The 17,805-nt window shown below is 40.0% G+C and overlaps 1 protein-coding gene across 1 annotated transcript in view; it reads right to left on the reverse strand.

Moving 5' to 3' along the window:
• Positions 1–17,805, reverse strand: part of ZFR (zinc finger RNA binding protein) — a 1,793,456-nt gene that overhangs the window by 1,398,077 nt on the left and 377,574 nt on the right. Inside the window, exon 10 of the mRNA XM_044085369.1 lies at positions 5,598–5,855. Within this exon, the coding sequence (XP_043941304.1) occupies positions 5,598–5,855 (258 nt within the window). The remainder of the gene's footprint in view (positions 1–5,597; positions 5,856–17,805) is intronic.

Here is a 17,805-nt window from a genome sequence, read left to right on the forward strand (position 1 = left end):
TGTTAGGTCTGTGAGGGGAGCAGCTATGGTACTATAACTATGGACGAACTTTCTGAAGTACCCTGATGTCCCTAAGAATGCTCTCACCTGCTTTTTAGTAACAGGTGCAGGCCATGCCTGAACAGCTTCCACTTTGGCAGATTCTGGCCTTATCTTACCACTCCCCACTCTATGTCCTAGGTAGGACACCTCTGCCATACCCACCTGACATTTGCTCAACTTAATGGTCAACCCTGCCCTCTGTAGTCTGCCCAGCACCTTCATGACATGCTGAATGTGCTCTGGCCAGGAATGGCTGTAGATGGTAATATCATCTAGGTAAGCAAGGGCACACCCTCCTACTCCTGCTAGGATATTATCCACCAGTCTCTGGAAAGTCGCTGGGGCATTCTTTATCCAAAAGGGCATCTTTGTGAACTCATACAAGCCAAAAGGAGTCACAAAGGCTGACTTCTCTCTAGCACTGGGAGTCAAGGGCACCTGCCAGTAACCCTTGGTAAGATCAATGGTTGTAAGATACTTAGCCCCACCCAGCTGCTCTAGGGCCTCATCTGTCCTAGGCATGGGGTAAGCATCCAACTCTGTGTGACTATTTAATTTCCTGTAATCCCCACAGAACCTGGTGCTCCCATCCTTCTTTGGCACTAACACCACTGGTGAGGCCCAGGGACTGTTGGATTCCTGAATCACCCCTAGTTCCAACATCTCCAATAACCCCTAGTTCCAACGTCTGTCTGACTCTCTCAGGCACCCTATAAGGAGCCTGCCTAATAGGCCTTTGGGGTCCTGTTTCCACCTGGTGCTGCACCAGGTGGGTGCTCCCTGGTTTCCCAGTGAACATGTTCCCAAATTCCTGCAACACTGCTTGGATTTCTTGAACCTGGGTAGGAGATAGCTGCTGGGACATTGCCACCCCTTCCACTGAGGTATCAGCCTGAGCCACACTGAGGAGATCAGTCCCCAGATCTCCCTCAGACTCCTCTTGCAATCCAATGCAAATACTCAGCACAAGGGCCTCCCTATCCTATTAAGGTTTCATCATGTTAAGATGGTACAATTTGTGCCCCTGCCATCTGCCTAGCACTTCCACCATGTAATTAACATCACTTACCTTTCTTACCACCTTGTAGGGTCCCTCCCAAGCTGCTTGCAGCTTGTTGTATCTGATGGGAATGAGAACCATTACCTGCTGCCCCACAGCATATTCTCTAGCTCGAGTATTCCTGTCATACCACACATTTTTCTGTTGTTAGGCTTCTGCCAGGTTCTCCTGGGCCAAGCCCATGAGTTCCCTGAGCCTTGTCCTGAGGTTTAAGATGTATGCCACAACAGACTCATTGTGAGACTCACACTCACCTTCCCACTCATCTCAAATTAAATCTAGAGGTCCCCTCACCCTATGCCCATACAGCAACTCAAAGGGTGAAAAACCTGTGAATTCCTGGGGAACCTCTCTGTAAGCAAACAATAGATGGGGCAGATATCTGTCCCACTCCCTCTTAAACTGATCTGCAAATGCCCGTAGCATGGACTTGTAGAGTTCAACCTCTCAACAAAACCATTAGTCTGGGGATGGTAGGGGGTAGTCTTCATGTGCTTCACCCCACAGGACTTCCACAGACAAGCCAGCAGGTCTGACATGAAATTGGCACCTCGGTCAGTCAGTATTTCTTTTGGGAAACCTAACCTACTGAAAATCTCTAACAAAGCATTTGCCACCTTCTCTGCCTCAATGGAGGACAAAGCCACTGCCACAGGGTATCGTGTAGCATAATCCACTACCACTAGGATATACTTTTTCCCTGTGGAACTAGGGGTACTCAGAGGACCCACAATATCCATAGCTACCCTCTGAAATGGCTCCTCAATCACAGGCAAAGGAATCAAAGGAGCTCTCACCTTGTCTCCTGCCTTGCCTACCTTTTGGCACTGCTCACAGGTCCTGCAGTACCCTGTTACATCTCTGGAAATTCCAGGCCAATAGAAGTTTTGCATAATATGCCTCTTTGTACATTTTATGCCCATATGACCTGCAAATGGAATATTATAGGTTATGGCTAGAAGTGCCAGATGGTAGGCTCTAGGCACTACCAACTGCTGTACTCTCTCACCTTCTAGCCCTCCCTCAGGGGTCCACTCTCTGTATAGTAACCCTTTGTCCAAGTATATAGAGTCCCCCTTCCCTTGAAAATCAGGTGCCTCCCTAGCTACCTGTCTCAGGCCTTGCAATGTAGGGTCTGAGAGCTGAGCCTGTCTCAACTCCCTCCTTGTAACCCTTCCTAGCTCCCCTTCCAGTGGAAGTCTGGCATCCTCTGACAGTGGTGCCTCACTGTCAGCCTGGGTACTACTACCTACCTCTACCTTTGCAGTTACTCAGTCCAAGGGAACATCAGAACCCCCAAGCAGCTGTGGTTCACCTTCAATCTCACTGCTACAGAGCAGCTCCCACCCTGAAGTAACCACCTCAGCAGTCCTGGCTGCAAGTATGAAGTCTGTCTGGGTTTCTCCCAGGCTATAAGACCCACATGCTTGTCTCCTAGGTTCACTGCATATAATTGCATAAGTACATGGGACTGCCTCATCCAAATCCTTCCCTCTCAGGACATTTGCAGGATGGTAGTTCCATACCCCGGTTGTCTCAAGACAACCCACTATTGGCATTTTGTCTTTCCCACTTACTGGCTCCCTCACATTTGGTTCCTCACCTTGCCTCCGTGGACACCTGTATGCCACATGGTCCCACTGGTTGCATTCAAAACATTTACCCTAGCTCCTGGACATGTACCTGGACTAGTGGCTTCCCCTGATACTGGCAGATTCTGTTGGGGCAGTCTGTGCTGCCCACCATGGGTTCCTTTAGACCCATGAGCAGTACTGGTGGTCCCCTTCCTGTGCAGGACTGCCCCACTGGCCAGGTATAGGTCCCCCTTCTTACCCAACTCATCTGAAGTAGCACATTGCCTATCAGCTAACCATATCATCATGTCCTCAGGCAAAGTGCAAAGGGCTTGTTCCCTCACCAAAAGGTCTGCCAGCCCTTCAAAAGTGGAGACCTGACATCCACTCACCCAGCTATGAAAATAAGTGCTCAGTTCAGCAACAAATTCACATACATTTTCATCTGCCTTGCATCTATGCTCATGAAACTTTTTCCTATACATTTCAGGTGTTAGCTTACAACATTCTAACAGACATTTCTTTACAACAGTATAATCAAAACAGGCAGAGCCAGGCATTTGTGATATACAAGTTACAACTTTCCCATGGAGTAAGGGGGTCAGGAACCGTACCCAGAGCCTTTGGTCAACACTATACTGTTTGCATACCCTTTCAAACATGTGAATGAAACTATCAAAATTATCCCCCTCTTTAAATTGCGGAAGAAATTTATTGACCTGTTGTGCTTCTGGGGTCCAGTTACTCCCTTCCCCATTACCTCCATGACTCTAGCGAAGAGACAGCATTTCCCTCTCATGCTTCCTCTGATACTCCTTTTCTTTGGCTTCTATCTCCAAATGCCTGGCCTCCAACTTTAGTCTTTTTAGCTCCAGCTGGCATTTTAAGTCCACTGCAGAAAGGTTGAGCTGTCCATTCTCTGAGGATATTGTATCTCCACTGCCAGTCTGATTGTCCTTCGCAGAAAGGTTGAGCTGTCCATTCTCCGAGGATATTGCATCTCCACTGTCAGTCTCATTGTCCTCATGGATGCTGTTTTCTGATGCAACTGTAACCAAGGCTGCAATCAGGTCTGCCTTAGTCAGGTTTCCAGGCACCAGTCCCCTAGCCTGGCACATCTCCACCAGCTGGCTCTTTGTCAGTTTTCCATACCCTCTGCTGACATGCTGCCTGCTCATCGTGACTAACTAAGCTAGCAAAATAAATAAAACAATTGTAATCTGAACTCTGAGTATACACTGCGTGGCTGATTTAGAGTACAAAACACCTTCAGAGATCACTGCACATAAGCTACAAGATTCACTCTACCCACACCACTGCCAAACAGATGTGTAAGGATATCTTATCCCAACCACTGCCACCACTATGTGATGACTATGCCCTGGCCCAGCAATCAAGGAGCCTCAATCCTTACCAATAACACCAGGGAGATTGTCTCATAGAAGAGGAAAGGATAACTAATATACAGTAAAGTACAATTTCCCTTAAGTGCACACAGAGATCACAGTCAATCTGGGGCTGTCCCTTGCTCTCCAGGTCCCAAATAAGACTCCCCACTGGTCAGCTATAGGGTCCAGATCTCAGCCTAGCTGGCAAGCTAAACTCCAGTACCCTCTCTGTCCCACCAGTGCTTTGTGCCCGTGCCTAGGTAGCTGACACACCGCACACACTTTGAGATAAGTATTTATATAACTTCACAGACACTCCTGGGAAAGGCTGACACAGATTCTCTAGCTGTGCCCCTTTATCCAGACTATAGGGTAGTAATTTCTGCCACCACCAGCTAACAATTGTCAGCTACCCAAAGGCCCTTGAAAGGGTGTCCAATTATTACTGTGCAATATTATTATCCAATTGGTAATGTGACTATTCAGTCTAAGGCTTATTAGAGTGGCTTATTATGATAACCTCTATAAATATGCAATGTACTCTAGAGCCTACTATCGCTACACAAACCAGCCACAGGTAAAGGTTTTTAAATATTTAATAATACATAATTAAAACACAAGACAATATTACTACACCACAGAGATATCTAAGAGTTCAGAGATCACACAAAAACTTAAAATAATACAGTAGGACAGGTCTGAGGTCAAAGAAAAACACAATCTAACTTTCTAATCTTTAGCTATTCTTAAGAGAAAACACAGTGAAATAATCCTACTTACAGATATAAGGAGCATAAGCAGTGCTGGGGTTGATGGTCCAAGAAAAAATGCTTCCAGTCTCTCACTGAGCAATAGTTTTTAAAACACTAACAAACAGCTCTGCTAAGGCCCTCCCAAATTACATCATTTTGACACTTAGGTTTTCCCAGTATTCACATTACATCATTTTGACACTTAGTCTGGAGTTCCCAGGCAAACAAACTGCATTATTTAGCAAGCTAATACCTGCTCAGGAAACTACAACAATAAAAGACATTTCACATGTATACTCAAACAATTATTCCGTATGTTAAGGCAATAGAAAGAATGTGTTCAGCTAGCCACTTTGGCACCACCATTTAGATAATCGTAACTTCAAAGAACATTTGAAATGCTTGGCTTGGTTTTCCTTATAGTAGATGGCAATGTTGCAATAATCTTGACGTTCACATTTTACAGTGTTTTCTTTCATTTAAGAACATAAGCCTGTATTTTACATTTATTTATACAATTCATCGAATTATGTATCAAATTCTATTTGACTAGGCTGGCAGCATTCACCCATCTTTCCCCAATATTCACAAAATATATGGGCTCTCTCAATACCAAAAGAGAGAGTTTCTGGTAGATTAAGAATTTTAGGCATCCACTTAGCTAAAAACTGCAACATACTGTCTCCTTCTTCCTCTTCTGATATTCCATATATCCTAATATTATTTCTTCTAGATCTACTTTCTAGGTCCTCTAGTTTTTCCAGAAGCAAAGTATTCTCACTCCATTCTGCTATCCAGATCACTTAATGTGTCTTCTATTGCTGAGATCTGAACAGATTGTTGTTTTATGATCTCTTCTAAGATTTCTGTTTGTTTCTTGTAATCTTCTTTTATATTGTCCATTTTTATGTTAAGCTTATCAAATTTAACAGAAAGCTCCTGGATACTTCCCATTATGGACTGTAGTTCCTTTATCAACGAGTTGTTTTGAGAGTTCACTTTTAAGTGTCTCATTCTGTCACAACAGTCAATAAAACTTCTGACAGGGAAAATCAAAGAAAAAAATTATTAAGAAAGCAGAGCTAAGACTTTGTGCTGTTAGCAGTTTGCCATCTTGGCCATGTCCCCTGCATAATGGTAGATTTCCGGTAGAAAGGGCTTATTGGTAGGGGACAGGAGGATTACACTGGCATGTGTAAGTATTCCACCTAAGACTATTATTATGGAGCTTAAAAGAATTTTTGGGTTATAAGTGAGGACTTGAACCTGATTTGCAATAGTAAGGATCTGTCTGTGGAATCCAGAAGGGAAATGTAACAAAAAAGAATACATTTCTGAAGAAGTATATGAGTATATTAGGTATGAAAAATATGAAATGGGTAGCAGAAACTCAAACAGAATTTAAGTATCATTCACCAAGATACAATAACTGGGCTAAAATGGACAGAAATTGTATTTCACGGGAGCATGTGTATTTAATTGAAAGCTTGAAACACATGCAATAACTATATTAGATCATGCATCAATAAAAACTAGGATATAGATGCAGGTTATTATGGAAAACACAAATTACTTCAGATGGGATAGCTAGTGAATAGGACAGAATGAAAATAAATTGTAGAAATAACAGAGAGAGAGAGAGAAACAGAGGGAGTGAAAGAGAGAAAGATGGGAAAGAAATAATAAGAATTATTTAGAGAGGATGACAAAGTTAAAAGTTTTCAGAAGAAGGGTAATCTCACAGAAAAAGAGCAGGAACCATTTTGGGATGCTAATTTAAAAACAGGTAAGCATTTTGATACTATGCTTGAGTTTGGAAGAGTTGATATTAAGCAACTATTTTTTGATAACAACTCAAGAGTGCTAAAACTTGTAGCACAATGACTTAGACAACAAAAGTAAAAGGAGATGTAGTCAAACTTGAGGAACCCATGACAAAATAACTAAATAAATAAATAAAATATCTAGACATCCTATAGCAGTATTAGAGATATTCTTTAAATTTTATGAAAATTTGTATAAAGCAAAAGAAAGGAGAAAAGAAGAAAAGGCACAGAATGGAAATCATTACAGAAGACTTAATTATGTCAGAGTTAGATGAAGATGAGACTCAACAATTATTATCCAATACAGGAGGAGAAGAGATAAAATGGTGATTTATAATCAATCAACAGGAAGTCTCCAGGAACAGATGGCATTCCCATGTAAATTTGAAAGTTAGAGGGGAAAGAAACTAATAAAGATCTGGAAGGTTTTATTTAACAATATTTAAAAAATGGGGGTATCAACATCTTGGTAGAAAGTTGTGGTGGCTTTGTTATCCAAAGAGGGTACAGACCCTTCAGCTACAGCTTCATATAGATCCATTTAAATTTTAAACCATGATTATTATAAAGTGTTTACTGTCTATGCTAGTTAAGAGAATAGCAAAGGTGTTACCAAAGATGATGCATATGAATCAGTGTGGTTTTGTGCGTAGGGGAAAATATTTCACAACATTAGCAGAACAGCAGTGATCCACAGGGAAACATAGTATATAAAATTATCGGTATTGTTTATGTTTGTTTAAACACCTTTACTAAATTGTCAATTAAGACACTGGCAAACATACACTAATATAAAAGAAAACAAACCATATTAACATTTTTCCATTTACATACATTATACATCACATATTTTCTCTCCTTGTAACTATCATCAGTCAAACATTACATAAATTACTGAATTCCTGCTTTCCTTTAAACCTCATTCCTCCTCCTGAACATTGTCCTGCATGTATTGTTCCCACAGGTTCCATTTATTTCTATGTAATTTGGTCCTTCCCTTTTTTAAAGATACTTCTTCCTGTTTGTTTACCTCTTTTATAATATTAAATGCTTCAAAGTGGGCTTAGACTTTGATTTCCATTTTCTCGTAACTGTTTTATTTTTTGGCAGCCAACAGAATTAAACCTAATAAGACATCACTATGTGTAAGAAACTCAGATCATGCTCAAAATAAACATTTCCTTAAAGCCGTTTGCTCACCCAATATTTCTGACATAGTACTCTGTATGGAATTTGTGAACTCCGTCAACTCATTACACTCCCAAAACATATGTTCTCAGTAATCTCTTTCTTCCCCATCACATCTCCAACATTTGCTATCCACCTGTGGAAAATTTCTTTGAAGTTTGCTTGGGGTATAAAAATACCTATGTGAACACTTCCAAGCAACAATCTTTAACCATCTGGAATTTGTTACATAATTGGGAGCCATACGTATATCCTCCCATTGTTCTTTTGCAAATTGTTTTTCCAGTCTTTCATCCCAATCTTTTCTAACCTCAGTGGACTGACTGGTTTTAATATAGTGCAATATTTTCTATGCCCTACTAATTATCCTTTATTTCATAACAGCTTCTGTTTTATATTCAATTAAATACTCTACCAGAGTAGGTCTTTCATTTAGGATTCCCCTATCACTTTTTCTTTGCTTATACTCTGATTTCAATACATGGTAGGGAAGGCAGTCTCTAACCTGCAGTCCAAATGCCTTCATTGGCTCATCCCACTCTACTACCTTAACATCTTTAGTTATTTGCTCCTAATAGCTTGGTTAATTTGACATTCTTCTCCAGTAAATTCCAGCCCCCTCTTGCCTATCTTCTGTACCCCTAATTGCAGTCATCTCTATTAGCAACATCTCCTTTCTCCATTTTTAGGTTGGCTTAGTTCTTATAATACTTTCCACTACTTTATGAATGTAATACTATGTATGGTTGCTATTATTCTCCTTAACGATCTGCATTCAAAGGCACCCCTCTTCTCTCTTTCTCTTTACTTCTTGAACCTCCCCCTGCTTCATCATTATCCCTTTCTACTTTGAAATATAACCTTCTGCTTATGTTATGTATGTGAGCCTTAATTGTGTAGCTCTAAAATATCCCTTCAAATCAAGAAATCCAAAACCACCTTGCTCTGTTGGAAAGATCAATTTATCCCACTTAAATTTTGTCCTCTTCCCCTCCCAGATAAATTCCTTCAACTTTTATTAATTATTTTCTACAACTTTTCCTTTGCTTGATAAAAATATGCCTGACCTGTATATAAAACTAAATGGACTAAAAATCTTTTCACTACTTATATCTTACAATCCATATCCATAATCAAGAGCTTCCAGTTTCTCAGTTTTTATATTATCTTTTGTTTAGTCTCTTCCCATATATCCTAAGCTTCCATAACAGAAGTCGTAGAATCCATACCCCAAAAATATGGGTTTTGCTGAACCAATTCTTGTATGGGTATATGATATGTGGCTATAGCCTTTGTTTTATCTTCATTAATTTTATATCCTGAAAAGACTTGAAAGTGTTGCAAAATGTTCCACAACAATGAAATGTCCTTTTCTGAATTTATTGCATACAAAATAATATCACCTGCATATAAAGCCAACTTTTCTTGATTACTATACATATTATATCCTTGCATTTCTGAGTCTCTTATTTCGTTTACCAATGACTCTAAATATGCAGCAAATAACAAAGGGGAAGGAGGACACCCCTGCCTGGTTCCTATGTTCAAATACAACTTAGAGAGGAACCCTCCCACTTTAATTATTGCCTCCAGTCCTCCATATATTCTCCTAACTTCATTGCTGTATCAGGGGATGATAATGCTGCCATTGCCCCATTCATAAAATCACAGCTTAACGCTATCAGATGCTTTCTCTGCATCAACACCCACTAACAACTGTAGCATTTTCTAACATTCTACCTCTCTCTGGATCATCAATGCTCTTTTAATGTTGTCAAATGTTTGCCTCCCATCCAAAAAACACATTGATCCGTATCTATCAATTTGACAACACCTTTAACAGTTGTTTAGCTAGTACATAAATAAACACTTTATAATCATAATTTAAACATTAAATGGGTCTATATGTAACTGGATTTGATGAGTCTTTGCCATCTATAGGGAATACAGCTACTACAGCTTTCTTCCAAGATGTTGGTGCTTCCCCTCCTTTTAAATGACAGGTAAATAAAATCTTTCGGATCGTTATAACTTTCTTCCCTCCTAAATTCCAAACTTCCACAAGAATACCATCTATTTCTAGAGATGTTCCTTATGACTTTTCCATTTTTGCTCCTTCTTGGTTTCTATATTTCTCTGCTTTACACATTTTTTATAACATTCCTGAAATATCTCTAATACCTCTACAGGATCTGTGGTTATTTTTCTTATTATGAGCTCCTGTACCCTAAGTTTAATGACAACCATTTCTACTTTCTGTTGCCTAAATCATTTTGATATTTTTTTTTGTGCTCTGGATTTATTATCAAGAAATAGTTGCTAAATAGCAACCTTTCTAAACTCATGCATATTATCTAGATACTGCCTTATTTTCTTTTTAGCACTCTGCATTTTGTACCTCTTCTTATGTGAGTTTCCTCTTATTAAGCAATATTTTAACCTTTTTCAGCCACTCAGGTAATTCATATTACTTCTTTAGTGTACTCCTTTCTCTTTTATTTCTATGCTGTTTATAACCCCATTTTCATGTTATTCCCCCTCACTAGTTATAACTTCTGAAGATGTTTCTATCTTCTCTAACAACTGTCACATACTTTTTACTACCCATTCTTTAAATTCCTCTCTTTTTAACAAGTAGGTGGAAAATCACCAGTGTCTCATTTTTCTTCAGTACCCTGCATTTTTATATAGGCTTTTATTGGTGCATGACCTGAAATAGTTATGTGTTGAAGCTTTCAATCAAATTTACATATTTATGTGAAATATAATTTCTATCTAGTCTAGCCCAATTATTGTACCTTGGGGAATAATATGCAAATTATCTCCAAGTTCCTACTACTGAATTCCCATCTTCCATGCCAAATATTTTCAAAAATCTTTCAGAAATCTACCCTCTTTTGTTATATTTCCCTTCTACATCCACTGATACATTCTCACTATTGTAAATCAAGTTCCATCCGAGACTAATAACATTCCCTGCTGAAAGCTGATTAATTCTCCCAAAATTTTATTAATCTCCATAACCAGTTTTTGATGGAATATAAATACATGCCAGTGTAATCCTCCTTTTCCAATAGCCCCTTACTACCACAAATCTACCATTCTTGTCTTTTTTCATCTTCTATCACTATTGGAGCTCCTCTAGCAATTAGTATAATTGCTTCCCTTTTCCTTTTGATCCTAATATTTTGCTGAAAATCCATCCTGAAGTCCTTTTCTTGTCAATTTCACATGCTCATTTCTTTCCAAATGTGTCTCCTGCAGCATTACTATTTGCACTCTGCATTTCCTAATATAATATGATACTTTTTTTCCTTTTTGCTTATATATAAAACAATGAGTGAGAAGGTCACTGAAAAACCAATCAGTTAAAACAAAATGAAAACTCCAGAAAAGCTAGAACTTCCAATGAGTGACCTCCCAAAATATGCATATCCACAGCTATTGGGGTTTGGCTTTATTGGCCTGAAATTGTTCATTAAAATGATGAAACAAGTCATGGGCATTCAGAATTGCCAATTAGCTGAAACACCTGATGTTCATAAGGATCATTTGGATATATCCCATGTGCCTCTGATACAATAGGTTTGGGAGGTCACTCACTGGAAGTTGTAGCTTTGCTGGAGTTTTCATTTTGTTTTTACTGATTGGTTTTTCAGTGACCTTTTCGCTCATTGTTTTAGTTTGTTGTTTGGGATATTTTTGCAGTGACCCTAATGATAATGGACATCAGCTGGGTATAACAGCCTTGTGTTTCTAATGCTTAGTCAAACACTTTGCTTGTGCTGTACTGATGAGGTCATAACAAGGCTGAAATATGTTGCTATTGGGGTTTGGCTTTATTGGCCTGAAATTGTCCATTAAAATGACGAAACAAGTCATGGGCATTCAGAATCACCAATTAGCTGAAACACCTTATGTTCATAAGGATCATTTGCATATATCCCATGTGCCTCTGATACAAGAGGTTTGGGAGGTCATGTATTGGAAGTTCTAGCTTAGCTGGAGTTTTCATTTTGTTTTTACTTTTTGTTTATATCTGTAAATCCATTTATATTCCAAGATAATATGGATATGGTAGCTATTATGGTTGTTCCCACCTATTATACATACCATTTTTAATGTGTATTTCCAACTTTCTTTTTACATGTACACACTAATGCTTGGCAGGCTAATCTTTTACATAGTTGTTTTTTTTCATCTCCATTTCAATCTGTCACATTTTTTCTAGAATTTTTGTTTTAATGAAAACCCTCAAACACAAACTTTACACATTTTCAAAACACACCATCCCCTATTAGAACAAACACACAAAACTACGTGCATCTTCAAAAAAATGTGTAACTATTCAGATAGAAACAATTTACCTGAAACAATAGCTGTGCCCAGAGCCAGATCCAGCACTACACAATCTAGGCAGTTGCCTAGGGCCCACTGGGTAGGAGAGGGCCCATTAGCCAGGGGGTTGCCACAACATTCTTTTTAATAAAAAAAATAAATTTCTTCTTTAAGGGCATTCATTCTTCTTAAAGAGAATGAACACTCTTTGGCCTTTGCATCTGTGCATACGTCGATGCACAAACTTCCTGCTATTGCTGCTTCTTTTCCTTGTCTGCTTATGGAATTTATACATAATGAATGCTCCTGCCTGCCACTTCTGGATTAAGCTAAGTATACACAAATTACTTAATCGTACTTTGGGACTGTGGGCACGTGTGTGTGTGTGTGTGTGTGTGTGTGTGTGTGTGTGTGTGTGTGTGTGTGTGTGTGTGTGTGTGTGTGTGTGTGTGTGTGTGTGTGTGTGTGTGTGTGTGTGTGTGTGTGTGTGTCTATGTGAAATGCCCTAGTTAAGGCTCAAACCCTGTACTACAGTTAGAGAAGATGAGCCTGAATCCTCTACACCAATTACATTTTCAAGGGATAGAATTTCAGTGCATATTCAAGGAATTGTGAGGTTCAGTGTATTTTCAAGGAATTGTGAGGTTCAGTGAGTTTTCAAGGAGTTGTGAGCTTCAGTGCATTTTCAAGGAATTGTGGGCTTCAAGGGAAGAGAAGTTTATTTCTTTCTGTTCATGTTAAGTCTGTTTTCAATGTGCAACCATTTTGTTTAGCAAGTGGTCATCACTGCTTGTATTATAGAAGTTAAAAGCACTGTTAGTAGCACAACAGGTAGCATACTTGCTTTTGATGCAGAAGGCTATGGGTTGTACTCCCACACCATGTAGACAAATTGCTAATACTGTGTTGTACTTTAAGGGGGAGTGGGAGTGTTGCAGTCCTGTTTGTCCTCCATTGGATGAGATGCCTAGTAACTATGAACCTGTTGTTGGTTTATCACCCATTCCCTATTGCAATATTACAGCTTACCATTTTAATGTAACCTAAGCAATTTATTCTTTAAGGGCAGCAGGCACTGAATTTGTAGCTGAAACACTGACATACAAAATTGTTTACTAGCAGTAACCTCTTCATTAGTTAAAGACCTTTTTAATGTGGAATTCTTCAGACGACTTTTACTTTTGCAGAGATTGTGCATATTGACTGATATTGAGTGGCCTTTTATGGTTGAAATGTTCTGAATGGGCAGTTTTGCATTATTGGTTCATATATTTTGTTTCATTGCTTACTGGAAAAATTTTCAAAACTACAATTTTAAAACATACTCAAACAAGTTGTGCTTTATTATACAAGGAATGTAATTTAATACAATCAGGAATGTGAATCAAAGAACACATGCATGTCTGCATGGTCATAAAAATGTGTGCAAGGGGCCTATGGGTTGAAAATAGCCCACTTTTAAACTTTATCAGCCAGTGGCCATATGCATTTTCTTTGAATGTAGGTTTCACTGTAGTTTCAATGACTGTGAGTCTCAAGGGAAGAAAAGTTTATAGTTAATGCTAAATCTGTTTTCATTGCGAGACTGCATAGTTTTCCTTGGCAAATGTTTATCAGTGTTTGTACTATAAAATTTGAAATAAAAGTTTTAAATTAAATACATATATCTGTAATCACTGCAGAAGTAAATAAGAAAATAGTATGCACACTGACAGGTTTGAACAATGTTTATGGTAACTGGTGAGAAATAGCCAAGTAATGGGACACTGTAATGGCTGCAGGGGGATGGGGGCTGCTATGTGTGTGTGTGTGTGTGTGTGTGTGTGTGTGTGTGTGTGTGTGTGTGTGTGTGTGTGTGTGTGTGTGTAGGGGAGAGCCCCAATCCACTACCCTGCCTGGGGTCCCATTTGACCAAGATCTGGCTCTGGCTGTACCCACAGATATTACCTAACTTACAATTAACATTATCCATGCTAAAAAGCATGCTACAGCCTATGTTCCATTTACACTGATTGCTTTCTGCTCTTTTCATATCTCAGTTCCCCTTCTAGATTTGAAAAAAAATAGCTTGTATGTTTCAGAAAACATTAACTTTTAGCCCTAAGGAAAAGTGCACTGGCTATCTATAAATAAAACTAAATTTTACATTGTTCTATTAAAGTATTAAGGTTGCTAGAAAGGCTATTATCTCTTATTTACTTCCCATAATTTAAAAAGTTGTTTTTCATCCTGCTTCTCATTGTACCTTTAAATTTGCATTTCCCTCAGCAAACAATGCTCAGAACTCTCAAGATTGTTTGCACCTGCAGACAGCTCATCTTCATGTAAAAGTCAGCAATGAATCATTGTAAATTTCATTCAAAACAGAACGTAGAGCTGCTTTAGCATCAGACTTCTTGACTCCCACTGAATATTTGCTAATAAAAAAATAGGCCCCGGGATTCAAGAAGCTCGGCGCAAGGCCGGCGTAAGGTCTGCGCCGGCGGTGCAGTGAATAGCCGGTGCAGTAGCGCCATATGCATATTAATGAGAGTGCACCGCAACCACAGACACGTGCGTACGTGAGTGAGCCCAGGTAGGATGCGTCTGGAGGCGTGTCTAAGCCGGCATGAGGTGAGCAACCTAATGTGCTGACAGCCACGGTCCGCCCATAATAGTAATGGCAGCAGCCAGGTCCCGTGCAGAATGAAACGCACATAGAGTATGCAGCATAGTACCCGTCCCAAATAAACGGAGAAGCAAATACAAGCCACGAAGGCTTAAGTGTACCCATCCAAGGAGCAAAGGATACGCATATGACCGAGTTTGTCCCGCAATGCACCGTCAGTGGTTACACTCAGAGAAGGTGTACAGCAGCATGTCAGCGCGCCGCACCGACATAGGAGCAGCGACTAAGGTCATCACCTGTCCCACTTTGGGTGGGGCAGTCTCTCTATGGGCAGTTGTGTCCCGAAAAAACGTATTAAAATGGCAAATGTGCTAAGATTGTAGGACATAATGATATCCCGTATTTAATGTAATGGTAGCATGAATTGGTTATTTCTGTAACTGAAATACCTAAATGTCACAAGAAACAGAATAAGCAAGCAAATTGCCACAACAATAAGCTTTTACTTAGGCAAACAAGTGAAGTTCTATGCTATATAGTGACCGTGTGTATGTGTCGGCCTGTAAAGTCAGACATGGGCATGGTCACCAGGGTTACCAGCTGTCCCAATGTGCCATGGACAGTCCCTGATTGGACAGTTGTGTCCCTGCAACAATCGGAAAAATGGAAAATGACCTCAGATCCCCTGCCAAAAATATTCCCGCAATATACATGTAATAGTAGTATAAAACATATACATTTGTATATGAAACACATACATGGCATAAGAAAATGAATAAGGAACCCAAATGCTTACAGAATAAGCTTATAGTATGGCAAACAAGTGAAGTTCTGTCAACTGCACTTGCCGTGGGTATGTGTAGTCCTGCAAATTCGAAGTTTCCACATAACATGCCCCACTATGGGCATTGGAAAAGGTGCCAACCATAATGGTCACAAGCAGTTGTGAGAGTACATAGCCGGGTAGCTGTGTCGACATAACAACAGTAAGGAATCAAGATACCTTAAACACAGGCAAACATGTGCATAGCAACATATCCCACACCCAGCAACGTCTCTGTCGCATACACTGGATGGCGTATGTTGAAGTGTAATATCCAGAAGCAGAACCCATGCATTCAGATGTAATACACAATAGCCTCATTGTACATGTCAGTCCCACCCATGTACACCTGTGCACCCTAACCTGCTAGCATCCGTGTGCAGCTATACACCCACACACAATGTGCATACCTGAAATGTGGTAAGATGTTTGTGTTAGGCAATGCCACGGCAAACACGCACCCCACATGTCACCAACCCACCTCAGGTACAGATATGTAAATGGCTGCATGTGAATGTGTCTGCAGAATGTGTACATCCCGCATGTGGTATGTACCCGTCGAAACCATATAGGTTTGCATACGACACGGTGCACATAACTGTACACATGTGGACAAGTCGGGTTGTTGAACCACCGCATCGATGTTTAGCTATGCAGTGAAGTCGATCACATATAGCGGAACACGTGCCTATCAAACAGGACGTCCTAACAGGGTGCTACAGGCAAAGAAGGGGAAGGTGGGACATCACATGTGGAGAGTAGCGTTGCCGGATGGCCAAATACACACGGTCAAGGTAAAGGATGGAACAACATGCATATGGCCGGATGGATGTTGTTCGAAAAATATATATAGAAACACATATGAAGTGCCAGTTTAGACTCGAAATACTATATAATGCATTGAATTGTACCGTACAATATGGCAGTAAAAGTAAGCCTGCATATAATTGGTGAAGCTAAGCTGTAGTGTGATGGAATTCTGATCCTGGCAGTAACCAGTACAGCAGGCTTATGTCTGTCAGCATTAATTATCTGCTGGGTTACAGAACAATAAATGTATGTACATGCATAACATCACCCCTTCCTCTGAGGAGGATGGCCTTGTGAGCTCAATCGAAGATAACAGTACAACTCCTTACCAGAGAGACAAAGCAACGTATTAAGAAATTAACTGAGTACTGTATCAGAACAGTCTAGGGTCCTTGAAACAGTTACAATCACAGAAGGACAGTGTAATTGACAAGGTGCCTTGCAAGGCTGTGTTATTCTCATGGGAAAACATTTTAAAAGCACGACCCCAGCACCCACGTATGTATAGACTATTGTGGACCATAGTGATGGAAATGCCCTGTGACTGACCACGTCAGTAAGGTGGGCAAAAGCTGATTGTAAACACTATATAAAGAAACTGCTTACTGTATAGAGTCAGACAAAACTCTCATACTTGGACTGTATATGATTTAGCCTGCCTGTGTACACTACTAAAACTTTCTGAACCCGAGCCTCCTGTGTTATTGACTGTCACTTAGAAAAGCCTACTGATAACTACAGTCTGGTTTTAACAACTTATTTGACATTGTGATCCTTGTAATCCGAATTCCCTTGGTAAGCTACAGGTCAGAGTGCATGGCTGGTTAGACATCTACGCAGGAGAATTTGCCTAAATGGTTCTTCTTGAATGAAAAGACCTCCGACTGAATTGTTGTGTGTAAAGAGGCTGTTTACTGTCTGATCTGTGGCTGAAAAGCGGAAAACTGGATCCCAAGAAGAAATCGTGCAGCCTTAAAAAAGGAGGCTCAGGTAAGGAGTGTTTGCCTCTTTGTCTCTATTGTAGATCAGGGACCAGACTACATTGTGTTTCTGTTAACAGTTGTGATAGCGGTGAAGACCTATCCAAATACTGTTAAATCTGAACATAGGTCAGGGGAACACACAGCAGAGTAAATAGTCATTGTAGACACTACAGTGGATACAGGGAAGGAGACACCACGTGGTATGAGAGAAGTGCGTAGCAGTCGTGTAGAGGATATGGGAGATTATTGAAGAAACAGATCATGTGATCCGCGTTTGACGGGTGACGTGAAGTATATGCAATCGCAGAGAGCACATAATGTGAGTTATCCAGCAAATGGGGTAATAAATACGACAATGATGGGAGATTACACAAAATATCGTTACTGAAACATTGTAATCCCTGAAAATGTGA

The sequence above is a fragment of the Protopterus annectens genome, chromosome 1.part1 (genome assembly GCF_019279795.1).
Source record: "Protopterus annectens isolate FY-2018-M chromosome 1.part1, PAN1.0, whole genome shotgun sequence".
NCBI lineage: Eukaryota > Metazoa > Chordata > Ceratodontiformes > Protopteridae > Protopterus > Protopterus annectens.